This window comes from Carettochelys insculpta, chromosome 3 (genome assembly GCF_033958435.1).
Source record: "Carettochelys insculpta isolate YL-2023 chromosome 3, ASM3395843v1, whole genome shotgun sequence".
In the NCBI taxonomy this organism is placed as follows: Eukaryota; Metazoa; Chordata; order Testudines; family Carettochelyidae; genus Carettochelys; species Carettochelys insculpta.
Window position 1 is genome coordinate 99156728 of NC_134139.1, and position 13988 is coordinate 99170715.

The 13988-nt window shown below is 47.9% G+C and overlaps 1 protein-coding gene across 5 annotated transcripts in view; it reads right to left on the minus strand.

Annotated features, from left to right (window-relative positions):
* UTRN (utrophin) overlaps window positions 1-13988 on the minus strand; it is a 560266-nt gene that overhangs the window by 417991 nt on the left and 128287 nt on the right. For all 5 annotated transcript variants that reach the window (XM_074990438.1, XM_074990437.1, XM_074990436.1 and 2 more), the window contains 3 exons: window positions 12707-12799; window positions 11806-11883; window positions 464-556 (listed from right to left, as the gene is read on the minus strand). In XM_074990438.1, the coding sequence (XP_074846539.1) occupies window positions 464-556; window positions 11806-11883; window positions 12707-12799 (264 nt within the window). The remainder of the gene's footprint in view (window positions 1-463; window positions 557-11805; window positions 11884-12706; window positions 12800-13988) is intronic.

Here is a 13988-nt window from a genome sequence, read left to right on the forward strand (position 1 = left end):
AGGGGACGTGATCCCTCCCAACATATCCAGTTCTCCTCTCACTCACGTCACTCATTTCACCCATGAGTAATTCCATTAAAGTCAGCGGAAGCACTTTGGCGAGACACTAAAACCAGGGCACAATTACAGTATCAAGGGCATTCTGCTGAAACACTTTAAGAGACCGGGTAAGTAGGTCAGTACAGAACGCTAGCAAAAAGAATGTTTTAGTCTTCATTTCAAATGTTTGTGTGTGCTAACAGGACTAGCAAAACAGCCAACTGGACATATCATTAGAACATGCATTTGGTGATTCTGCCAATGGAAAAGGTCAAAAACTAAACTCAGACCTACTTTTCATTACAAATCACACAGAGAAGCAATGCTTTCCCAGTAAGTGGATAGAGAGAGATATGTAAGAATTCAGAATAGACCAACGTGCAAATTCCTGGAAAGAGCCCCGACCTCTCCAAAGCTTCCTCACCTGCCAGTGCAAGATGATGCTCCACAGTAATCCCAGGGTCAATTTGTGATTTCCATCAACAATGTCAGTTCCTCCTATATTAACCAATTCCACCTGGAGACATCAAATCAATTAAGTCATTCACTGTTTTCCACCACTGGTTTGAGTATCCTCCCATTTTTTTATTCAACCAAATTCACTAGCAAATAAACAGGTACATTTAATTTTGTGAGAACAGCCAAGCAGAGATTTCTACAAGAGGAATTACCTGAATTTGTCATGAAGGCAATTAGAAACAAAATACATAGATTAGAGAGTAAAGGTTCAATTCCAACCAGCATGGGGCAAATATGCTGTGACTGGTCTGCTTTTCAAGGTAAGATGTACTCCTAAATACTGCACGATATTAGTGTGTCAAGAAAGTGTCATAATTATGAACAACTTTAATTTTCAGATTCACCCAGAAGTCATGTGATAAGCTTTGTAGGTAGTAAGAGTCCAGGAGGGAATTAGTTTGCATTAATTTTAACCGAAGAAGTTTAATTCAGGAAAAATTACATTAATGCAGTGTCAGTGGAATTTATATAATTTTTCAGGTGCTGCTGCAAGGGGGAACACGATGGTTTTATATTCCTTTTTAAAATATCCTTACTCACTAATGATCTGTTCACTTTTTCCTGAAATTTCCACTATTGTTTTACTTTACCTAATCACTTATGGAACACTTTTGAACCCTTCTTAACCTCTGTAAAGTTTTTGAAACAAACTCCTTTTTTCACAAGCAAGTACAAATGTGAATCACGTCCCAGTGTTTCTCCCAGAGAGTAGAAGAAAAGGGAACAATGAAAAGAGCAAAACTGTCTCTGATCTAGAACACTGTAGCTATATCTACATGTGAACGCTACATCGATGTAGGCTATTTCGATGAATAACGTCTACAAGTCCTCGAGGGCTGGCAACGTGGACGTTCAACGTCGACGTAGCGCAGCACCACATCGAAATAGGCGCTGCGAGGGAACGTCTACACGCCAAAGTAGCACACATCAAAATAAGGGTGCCAGGAACAGCTGCAGACAGGGTCACAGGGCGGACTAGCGCTTCCGGGGCAACAGCTAGCCGCTCCCTTAAAGGGCCCCTCCCAGACACACGCAGCCTGCACAGCACGCGGTCTGCAGAGCCATAGGCACGCACACCTCGAGCGACGCAGTCATGGACCCCCAGCAGCAGCAGCAGCAGCCGCCAGAGGTCCACCCAGCTGCCCTGCTCGGAGCAGTGCTTGCCCTGCTCCATGCCATGCAGGAGGCAGCTGAGCACATCCTTGCCACAGAGGAGGAGCTGCCCGCAGAGGAGGAGGACTCAACCCCCAACCCTGCAGCAACCCCCCGTCCCCCGGCCGCGGAGCTACCCCACCAGCACTGACTGGTGGGAGCGGCTGGTGCTCAGAGAGTGGGACAACGACCACTGGCTCCAGAACTTTCGGATGAGCTGACAGACATTTCTGGAGCTATGCCAGTGGCTCACCCCCGCACTCAGACACCAGGACACCGCCATGTGGCGTGCCCTAAGTGTGGAGAAACGGGTCGGCATCGCTGTCTGGAAGCTGGCCACTCCAGACAGCTACCGATCCGTGGGACAGCAGTTTGGCGTCGGCAAGGCCACCGTCAGGGCTGTCCTCATGGAGAAAAGAGAACCCACGGGGGGGGAGGGGGAAGCAGCCCTGGCAGTGGAGGGGAAGGGGGCCCTGGCAGGGGAGGGCCACACACACCCTGCACACCCCTCATTGGTGCTCTCCCATGTGCTTCCCCTGCAGGTCGTCTGCGCCATCAACGCCCTGCTCCTCCACAGGCTCGTGAGGCTGGGGGACCCGGATGCCGCCATCGCGGGCTTTGCCACCCTGGGCTTCCCCAATTGCTTCGGGGCTCTGGATGGGACCCACATCCCCATCCGTGCCCAGGAACACAGTGGAGGACGCTACATAAACAGGAAGGGCTACCACTCAGTGGTCCTCCAGGCCTTGGTGGACAGCCGGGGCCGTTTCCTGGACATTTATGTGGGCTGGCCTGGCAGCACCCACGACGCCTGGATATTCCGGAACTCGGGCCTGTGCCGCCGGCTGGAGGCAGGGACCTACATCCCCCAGCGGGAGATCCCTGTGGGGGACACCACCATGCCCCTCTGCGTCATCGCAGATGCGGCATACCCCCTCCGGCCCTGGCTCATGCACCCCTACACGGGCCATCTCTCTGCCAGCCAAAAGCGCTTCAACCAGCACCTGAACCACGCGCACCAGGTGGTGGAGCGCACATTTGGCCGCCCCAAAGGGCGCTGGACGTGTCTCCTCACCCGCCTTGATGCGGGCCCCACCAACATCCCCCAGATTGAGGGTGCGTGCAGCGCCCTACACAACCTGGTGGAGAGCAAGGGGGAGGCCTTCTTTCACAGCTGGGCTGTGGAGGCCGGCAGGGCCGATGTGCAACCACTCGCTGCCTCCAGTCGCCAGGTGGACCCCGAAGGGACCTGGGTCCAGGAGGCCCTGAGGGCCCAGTTCGATGAGGCCGCAGGGTGAACGCTGGCAGGCCCCCCACTGCACCACCCCCATCCTCCACAACACTCCCTGCCCCTACACCCACACCACAGAGCACCCAAGAGCACACCCCCCCACTTTTCTTGTAAAAGTAAAAGCAGACAGTTGTTTGTCAACTCAAACATTTTCTTTACTACAACTCTTATACTATTATTGTTATTATAAATATTCTGAACAAGACAAACTATGTACAGGGGAATCAAACTGATAAATACATATACATTATAAAAATCGGGATAACATGAAAGGGGAAGACAAGGAAGGGGTGAACTATTTACATGGGGGGTAAAGATCAGCAAAGTAATGGGTCACAAATACAAACTATTTACAAGAAAAGAACAATAAACTGGGGGGAATATATACAAAGGGGGAGGGGGGGCCACATCCTGGGCCCCAAGCCCCTACAGTCCAGCGCTGGGGGTGGGCGGCCGGGATCCCCGCCTTGGCCACAGCCCTGGCCAAGGCTGGCTGGGGGCCGGGCGGACCGGGAGATACGGCCGGCGAGTGTCAGCTGGCCCCAGGTCCCCCTCGGCGGAATGGCCCTCGGTGGCAGGTGGCGGTGCGACGGCAGACGGCGCAGCGGCTGGAGCAGCGGGTGGAGCAGGCAGGGCAGGCGCTGCGGCGGCCAGCGCGGCCTGGGGGGCCAGGGAGTCCGTGATGTGGTTGAGGGTCCGCATGTAGGCCCTCCATGCCTCCTGGCGCCAGGCCAGCGCCCACTCCTGGAGGTGGAGGCGGCGTTCCTCCACCCGCAGCTGCTGCTCGGCGACCTCCAGCTGCTGACAGTGCAGTGCCAGCAGCTGGGGGTCTGTCGCCAGCGGCTGGTGGTGCTGCGTCCACCGTCTTCCCCGCCGTGGGGCCGGTCGTTGCTCCGCCGAGGGGCTGGCCTGGAGTGATGGCCCTGGAGGGGTCTCCGGGACCACTGACGCCTCGCCGGCGCTCTCCAGTCCTTCCAATGGTGCAGCTGCGGAAGACAGGAGGGGGGAAGAAGAGTGGAGACAGCTGTTAGTGTGGGCCCCGAGCCGTGGCCCTTGTCCCCCTACCCCTCTGCTGCAGGTTCCCCATCCCCGTCCCCGGGAGATGCTGCTGTGATGGGGTTCACGGGTCCCCCTGCACTGCACCCCATCCGCTGGCAGGAGAGACTCTCACTCACTCAGCAGGTACGACAGGAGATTTATTAGGCAACAGATGCCCAGTTTCTCACAGAAGCGACAGTACAGCAGTCAGAGACAGTCCTTCCAACCCGTCCTGGGGAGAAGACCCCGAGGGGTGCCCCTCTCGGGTGTAGCTTTCCACCTCCTCAGGCTGGCTGCCTTCCAGCTCTCCCTTCCCCTAGCCTCTAACTGCCGCCCCCGATTCAAACCCAGCTCGGCTCCTCCCTCCTCTTTGTTCAGGGCAGAGGTGTAACCTGCCAGTTGTAGCCCCAGGATCATCCTTAGCCACTGGGAGCTATTCAGCTTGTTTCTCATATCTAGCCTGAGTCTCGCATTTGCACTCCCCCCACTCCATCACATGCTGCTGCTGCTGGGTGTCCCACCCCCTCCCCCCGGGGGACCCTAGAGGTTCCGCTCCCCCCAGCCCCGGGGATGGGGCATGGCATTGTCGTGCTGGGGGGGCCAGGGGCTGATGCACTCCTGTGAGGGACGTGCCACTGCTGTCCTTGGGGCCATGGTCATCTGGGCATGTGGAGGGCCCTGGCCATATCTATTACCCCCGCCCCTCAACCCCGTGGGTGTGCACCGGGGGTGGGGGTACATACCTGATGGTCCACTCCCACAGTCGGGGGACACCCAGGGGGGCAGACGCCCGGCTGGAGCTCCTCGAGGCCATGATGATGTGCAGCCCCCCGTCACTCGAGGAGGACTCCCCCTCCTCCTCCTCCGGTGCCCCGGAGGTGGGCTCCTGGGGGGGACCCCGGGGTGCGGGGCTTGCCTCCGGGGCGGACTCCGGCTCCGGGGCCTGCTGGGGCTCCTCGGCCGAGGTATCAAGAGTGGCCGGAGGGGAGGAGGTGTGCCGGGGGCCCAGGATGTCCCTGAGCTCCCTGTAAAAGGGGCAAGTGACGGGGGCGGCCCCAGATCAGCCGGCCACATCCCGGGCCCAGGCGTAACCCTGCCGCAGCTCCGTCACTTTACTCCGGACATGATCCGGAGTGCGGGCAGGGTGACCCCGGGCGGCCAGGCCCTCGGCCAGCCGAGCAAACGCATCCGCATTCCACCTCTTGCTCCCCATTACCTGGAGCACCTCCTCCTCACTCCAGAGCCCCAGCAGGTCCCAAAGCTCGGCCTCCGTCCAGGAGGGGCCCCGCTGCCGCTTCCCCGCCTGGCTGCTGGGCTGTGAGCCCTGGCTCCCCTTTGTGGGGGGGGCGCTGGGGGGGCTGCCGGGCGGCCATTGCGTTGGGTGGGGGTGGGGGTGGCTGCGGCTGCGGAGGAGCGTGCAGGCTAGCCGCGTGTTACTGCTGCTGCCTGCACGCTCTCTCAGCTTCCTGCACAGGAAGGGAGGGGGTGGGGAGCCTTAAGGGGCCGCTCCACGCGGCCACCATAGAGCTCAGGGGCTGGAGAGAGCGTCTCTCAACCTCTCAGCTGATGGCCGCCATGGAGGACCCCGCAATCTCGATGTTGCGGGACACGCAACGACTACACGTTCCCTACTTCAACGTTGAACGTCGAAGTAGGGCGCTATTCCCATCCCCTCATGGGGTTAGCGGCTTCGACGTCTCACCGCCTAACGTTGATGTTAACTGTAAAATACCACCCAACACATGTAGCCGTGACAGGCGCTATTTCAAAGTTGGTGCCGCTACTTCGAAGTAGCGTGCACGTGTAGACGCAGCTTGTGTGTAATGCCACCTGTTATGTTTTGAGCCATTCCATATAATCTGTATCCAAGAATTATCACAAGAGCTGGCTCACTATACCATTAATGGTGATTTTCAGGAAAGGTTGGAATGCTATGGAAATCCAAAAGACTAAAAGAAAGCTATGGTTGTACCAATACTTTAAACAGCTAAGTACGATTTCCAAATAATTATAGGTCTGTCCATTTGATACAGATTCCAGGTAAGGTAACGTAGCAGCTGTAGAGAATGAGATTCAGAAAAAAATTGAGGACTGTAATATAATATAGGTAGAAAACATGACTTATATGGACAAATTCAAGAAGCTTACTCTTCTGGAAGGTTAAGGAAGTGGTTTGATTGTAACAAACTACCTATTTGAAAAACAAATTTGATAATGGGCTTTTCTATCTATCACAGAAAAATGCAGCAATTCAATAGCTGGAAGCTGAAGCTAGACAAATTGAGGATGGAAATAAGGTGTATATTCTGCAAGGTATAAGTAATTAATCAGAACAATTTACCAAGGGCCAAGACATATTCTTCACTGGCAATTTTTCAAATCAAAAACATATGTTCTCCTAAAAGATATGCTCCAGGAACTCTTAGAGAAGCTCTGTGGCCTTTGTTATGCAGTACGTCAGACTAAATTATCAGAATAGCTCCCTTCAAGATTCTGAAGTCTGCCTATGCTGAGTGTTGCTTTTTCAAACCAATCTTTTTATCTGGAGACGAGTGAAACTAAGGAATCACTGGGACATATGTGGAACCTCACAATCCAGGGTCACTTTTCAGGTAGAGGCACGTTTTAGAGCAGCAGAAAGTTATGCTTCTGGAGAAACAGTGAGGAAAGCAAGGGGGTAGCAAAGGATCCTCTTTTGATCCCTACACTAAAACAATCTTGGGCTGCATCTACACTACAAGATAAATTCAAATTTATTAATATTGATTTTCTAATTCTGGAATTCATAAGTTCAAATTTGACCATCCTCATCTCCCACATGCTCCGCACAAAGTCGAGTCATTGGTGCCACACTCAAATTGACTAACATTGACTGCTGCAGTACTGCATTGTGGGAAGATATCCCACAGTTCCCTCATCCCCATAGTATTCTTGGTATGCTCGCTGGTCTTTGCCATCTTCCCACATTGAATTTTCCTCATTCCCCTCCCAACCCCTGAAAATATGCTAATCTCTGGAAATAATGCAGGGACCCTCAAAGTGAGAAGAAAGAGGATAGAAAAGTCTAGGAAAAAAAATTTTGGTCCCTTCCACCATTCCATTTCTGTTGGGCAGAGTCTTTGGCTTTCCGGTGCACTGTAACACAACATAACACAGAAAGAATGTCTCTGTACATATGATAAGGTGATGGTGGAAGTCCCAAATCTCATTGACAGGGGAGCCAGCTTGTGTTTTGGGGAGGAGGGAGAAGCCCTGAGAGCCCAGTTGACATGGTCCCTTCCTGGGGAATCAGCCCCTCCCATCCCCCACCCAGCTCATGAGACTTCACCTGGCGGCAGCAAACCCCAGTATGGGCAAAGGGGGTGTTCAGTGCAGGGCCAGTTGAAGAGGCCCCTCCCCAAGGCAGCAGCAAAACCCCGAATATCTGAGCCACTGGGGGGGGGACTTTTCCCTGGCAGCAGCAAGCCCCCGTATGAGCTAAGAGGGGGTAGGCCAGTTGAGGTGGTCCTTTGCCTCAGCGGCAGCAAAGCCCCCAGTATCTTAGCTGCCTGGGGAGATTTCTCCCCAGCAGCAGCAAGCCCCTTAGGTGTTTGGGGAGACTTCCCCCAGCAACAGCAAGCCCAGGTGTGGGTGAAGTGGGTGTTCAGTGGGGGGCCAGTTGAACCGGTCCTTCTCCACAGCAGCAGCAAAACCCTGAATATCTTAGCCGCTGGGGAGACTTTTCCCCGGTGGCAGCAAAGCCCCCAGTATCTTATCCATCAGAGGAGACTGCCCCATGACAACAGCAAAGCCCCCAGTATCTTAACCACAGGGGGAGACTTTCCCACAGTGACAACAAGCCCCTGATTATCTTAGCGGCCCTTGGAGCCCTAAATACGTGACTGGCAGCATGGTCAGCACCAAACAGCAGGCAAATCCTTTTATCGGGTTGGGGGCTACCCACGTGATATGGCTGAATGCAGGAAAGACCCAGACTGTGTGGCACCTGTGGGGGAGGGAAGGTGTACACACACAAATGTAAACTACTCAGATGAAGTTTCTGGGAGTGTTATGCAAGCACAACCCCTAGCACAGCCTCGTTGACACATGGTATGGTGGGGCAGATGCTGGCACCATGCAGTGCAGAAAAAAAAAATTACAAGTGTACAGTCAGAGTCGTGAACTCCCTGCAGGGCTATATGAATGGGCAGGTGCACACACAGCACTAATACAAAAGAAACACAGAAAGAAAGATACTTCTCAGGCTGTCATACTAACATGAGCCCACAGCTAAAGGCTGGCTGCTCCCGCTTGGAAATTCAGGCTCTTCCTGTTACTGGAGAACAGCGGCCAGAGTGGAACACTGAGGGGGCCATCGTGGGTTACATATGGGAGACCTCTGGAGGCTAATAAATTCGATTTTAAGACATGGCGCTTCCGCACTGGCCTTTAATCGAACTCCTGAATTTGAGCTTGACTCTATACCCACCAGATAACTGCAATTTTGTAATCTCGAGATTAGTGCATCCAAAACCAAGCTAATGGTGTTTACAGTGAAGACAGAGGTGCTAAAATCAAGCTACCTGGAATAAATTCAAATTTATCTCAGTGTAGATTCAGCCTTAGTATGGCCCACTTCATAAAATGCTGAGGGACTGAACTCTCAAGGGAGACAGAAAACAGCCACTAATGAAGATCATTTAACACTGGAAAGAAAGCTAGGATGTGAAGAGGGGAACATGTCATAATGGAAGTACTCCAAATGCAGTTGGCTCAGAATTATTTTGCATAAATTGCAATTTACTGAGTGAAGGAAAGGTCCTGAGAATATGCAAACAGACTTCTTTGTAGTTTGGGAACATGTATGATTATTGACAACTCTTTCTATATCATCTCTGTACCTATACTAAATTCTACATCCAATGCTGTAACTACACTTCAGGAAAATCATTCTGTCAACAATCTGCTTTTTTATCATCACCACCATCTAAACTGTTCTGCTCTTATAAGGGAAATGAAGTCAAGGCAATCACAGGAAATTTTGACACCTAATATTCACCAGTTCCTTAGAATATATTTTTTTAAATGCTCAATACTTATTTTTTTCAAAATGTATTGATGTTTTATAGCCTCTCTGCTCCCAGGTGATAAGGAAGTAATCACACCCAATAGCATTCCTTTATCTTAAAAGTGTTCTTAATATTTCGGAGAACCTGGTGTAAATCACATGGGCCATGTCTACACTAGCCAAAAACTTCGAAATGGCCATGCAAATGGCCATTTCGAAGTTTACTAATGAAGTGCTGAAATACATTTTCAGCGCCTCATTAGCATGCGGGCGGCCGCAGCGCTTCGAAATTGATACAGCTCACCCAGACGGGGCTCCTTTTCAAAAGGACCCCGGCTACTTCGAAGTCCCCTTATTCCTATGAGCAGATGGGAATAATGGGACTTCGAAGTAGCCGGGGTCCTTTCGAAAAGAAGCCCCGTTGGGATGAGCCGCGCAGCAGTGAGCCACGTCAATTTCGAAGTGCCGTGGCCACCCGCATGCTAATGAGGTGCTGAATATATTTCAGCGCTTCATTAGTAAGCTTCGAAATGGCCATTTGCATGGCCATTTCGAAGTTTTTGGCTAGTGTAGACATAGCCATGCAGAATCTTCACCACAGTCAGCTGACTAATGCTACCGTCACAATTCCAACACAACAGATCTTAGGTGGTCAAGGAAGAATCAATGAATCACTAGGTCATTTAAATCAGTCCCATTTACTATTTTCATAATATAAATCAAAATTAATTTTAGGCTAGAAAGAATCATTGTTTATCCTTAGGAAAGCAAATAAATGTGTGTACTGTATGTTAGAGAAGAATAAATCCTTGATCACTTCAAGTCACTCCTTAATAACATAATTTTAGTCCAACAAAACACAAGGGGAAACTGCTCAGTAACATACAACAGTTTGACAACATTGTTTAATCAGCGGTACATAAACAGAAACTCAGACACTGTACTGAAACAAACCGAAGCTATTGTTCCTGAATTATTTCAGTCCTGCCACATGCAAAATAACAATTCTAATTAGGAAAAAAAAAATGCTTATCATGAAGCTATTCTGCCAAGATGAAAAAAATATAATTGTTACACTATAAGAAGATTACACCATAATGCAAACAACTGTGAAAAATGTAAAAATATTCTTGTTTTTTCTCAAAGCGGTACTGTTCATTTTGATCAGCCACTGAAAGATTTATAAGTGCAGGACAACTCATTAAGGACCGAACCAGAACTCATGAAGTCAATGGAAAGACTCTCACGTGTGCTTTGGATCAGGCCCTAAAGCAGGGGTTCTCAGACTTTTTCATATCAAGACCCATTTGGACAACTCTAGGGATTTTGTAAAATTGCAGGGCCCGCTGCACAAGAAGAAAAGAATCTGAGTGAGCAACACTGCAGCCAGGTACACCGGCTTACAATTCCACCAAAACTTGGCCCAGTCACCCTTACAGGCCAAATGTGAGAGAGTAGCACTGCAACCCCACACAAAACCACAATACTACTCCTTCGAATTTGACATGCACACACTTCCATCATCAAGTAGTGTTGTAACTTGGCACTTGCTCTCCCCATTTTACTATAAATACTGGATTTACTCCCCCCCCGAAATTTGGTCCCCGCCCCCGCCACCTCAAGAGAATCTCTCCCCTAAAGGAATAGATAGGTGCAAAAAACTTTCATGACGTTGAGAATTCCTGCACCAGTGCTGCAACTTCATCAGAGGAGCCCCATATTTAGTAGTCTAGATTCATGCACAGAGAGCATCCGTCTAGCATTAGGCCAACTACCTGCAAGATGAAACCGTCTGGGCAACTTTGTTTTGTGGAGTTAGGCATTTTTGCAACAAATATTTTAATGCATGTTCTTTAAAATTACTATTTGAAGGTATATGTACTGCAGCAATAAAAAGAGCAGGGCCATAACTCTTCTAAAGATGGCACAAAATTATAGGAACATATTCTTGTGCTTCAGAGAATTAACAAATCGAAGTCTCCAATCCCTGATGGTATTCATCAGTCCTTAGCTCGTGACTCAATTTTCAAAACATTTCCAGGGACTGAGCCATAGAGATTTCTAAAGACGACATATACATAATATATAGATTGTATGTCAAAGGTGTGGCGAAGTAGAGCTCAAACACTAAAATTGTGAGTGCATCTAAGAAACTAGATTAGATTAAATATTACTGATTCAATAAACACGCATGAACTAGAGTTGCTAATGATTTACAAGCAGCGTTCCCTATAAGCTGTGTGTTTGTGCGTCCTCTGAAGAGAGTCAAGTGCCCTCCAGCTGATTGTCAGAGTGCCCACAACCAAGTATTTTTGTTTCTATTAGTGTCCACATTCACACATGCCTTGAAACACAAAATATTTATTCTACACATGGATGGACAAGATTTGAGGGAACAATGCTTACAAATGATAAATGTAAAATGTAGTTTAACATGCACAGAAAACAAATGCCTACAGTCAAAGCATTAAGTTCCCCTTCATCAAAACCCACATTATTTTGATAACATAGTGTTTGCATTTAATTATTTCACAAAACCATTTGACATTAGCCAAAAACACTGACCACACAAAATGCTCAGTTTTCATTTTGTCTGGTGGCATTTTTATTTGCTGTGTGCAGTAGGTTTCTGATGTGAAATTGTAATCCACTTATTTTAGAAGACTTACCAAACCAAATTGTCCACAAAAATCTATTTTAAGTTACAATAGAAGCTTACATTGTTCTGTTGTAAAACTTGCAGCACTCTGTCGACATTATTTAGGGCATGTACTCTTGTGGAGCCTCGTTCTTTGGGCTAAAAATAAAAATACAAAGTTACATTTTGCTCTTGTCAAAACACATGACAACAACTGAAAACAAAATAAATAGAGAAAAACAGTATAATTGTCTTTGCAGCGTGGTATTATTTTTATAAACAGAAACAGAAACAAGGAACACTTGCAGAAATCAGACAGGGATTTTTACTGAATTAACAGTGAAACAGAGTAACACTCAGTAAAACACTCCTTGCATATTGAAACAAACTTCAGTTTCAGAAAGTTTTACACTGGTCTTACATAAACATCACAATTGTTAGCGTGCTGTGGAATTTTGTACTTGTGATGTAACTGCCTTGGTGTTCCCAATGGGAAAGGTGAAGCTTTTAGCAATTTGGCACAGCACCTGGAGTTACTGGCTCCTTAAAAAGCAGCATGAGGTGATTTGTTGTTTTGGCACCTGGAAAACAACTGGAAATGCCCTTTGTCTTCTGTGGTTCCCTAGTTTGGTGAGGGGAAGAGAGAACTCAAAATTCAAAGCAATCCTTGAACTACTGCAGCTACTCCATTTCCCCTGACTTATCAAAATCTGAATCCTGAAGGTGGCCTTTATGGAGCCCTAATACCTATGGGAGTCTGGTGTGAGGATCCAAAAGCAAGATCAAGCCCATAAAGTTTAACATGGAGCATCCACAAATGGGCACGAAAGCATGAAAGACTCTCTTTTATCAAGTCTCTCAATAAAGGGCTTTAAATCAGTCCCAAATTCACATGCACTACATAGTGAGATGTTTGTACTTAGGAACCAGAAGTCCAGCGATTAGTACCCCTCACAAATTGCTAAGTAAGTATTTCTCTTACCAATGGATTTCCTGTGAGCCCTTCTAAAAGATCCAAGAGCTTCCTTCCATCCTTGAGCTCTGTGAACAGATCCTTAATTGGTGGCTTCCCACTCTAAAGGAAAAAAATAAAATGGAAAGAGAATAAATGCTTATTTCAGCAACAAAAGCCTCTTCAAAATGAGAGAAATTTTAATTTTTGCAACATTTTCAATTAATGGTTATCATAATACAGGAAAAAAGAAGGACCATACAATTAAGGGTTGTGGCCACCCTCCACAGATGAATATTCTTCCCTTTATCTTTTTGCTTTCTCCTCCACTCTACACCCACAACCTAATATCAAGACTCTTTCGGCACCCCCAGTTCCTACTGTCTTCAACATGGATGCTTCAGCATCCCAGAAAAATAAACCCTACTGACTAAACTTTTAGTTGTCTTTCATAAACAATGTTCTGCTCTAGCTACACCTAAGCAGAACCAAGACTATGGAAACATGAAAGAAGAGAGAAACAGCTTCTCAGCAACAAGATCTTTGGATAAATTCTCTTGGTGTTGATTTTTTTCTTCTTCTTCCAGGGGTGATCTAAAGACCACTTATATCACTGGGAATCTTTCTGGTTTCTTCAATGGGCTTTGAATTGGATAGCCCTGTAACTGCCACAGCACAATCTTCTTTATGCCTTTTTTTTTTTTTTTAAATAAAGTAGCAGCCATTCAAGGACTCTGACACTAAATTAATATATTTGATTTTTTCTGACAGAAGTGTTACCCATCAATCAGGTTACAAAAAAATCATTTTTTAAACTTAAAAACTGAGTTTGTTAAATCTTATTTTTATGTTTTTAATATCAATAAAACACTAAAATCCTTGTTTTAAAAACAATTACAATTAAATCTCATCACAAAGATGCCATGCCACCTACAATTAGAGTCTCTCAAAAAATGAATTAATAGTTCTAGTCTGTCCAGCCTACCTATCAACCCTTGGTTGTTGAAAGTTCTGGGCTTTCAAACTCTGTTTCTCAGCAGAGTAAAAAGTAACATGTACAAAGAAGGACAAGGCTGGATAGGACTGTGTTTGTTCTGTGCGTATGCACTGGTAGACCTTGGCCAAGCATAGCACAAGAGTCAGCTAAGACGCTGTCTTAAAGAGAGTGACAATATATAAGAAAGCACGGAGTACAGAACAGCACAGAACAGGGGTCTGCTAGGAAAACTAGCAAGAAGAGCCATTTTTTTCCAAATTAATTTACCAAAAAAAAAAACAAAAAACAAAAAAACCACAATCCTTCAAGAGCCGC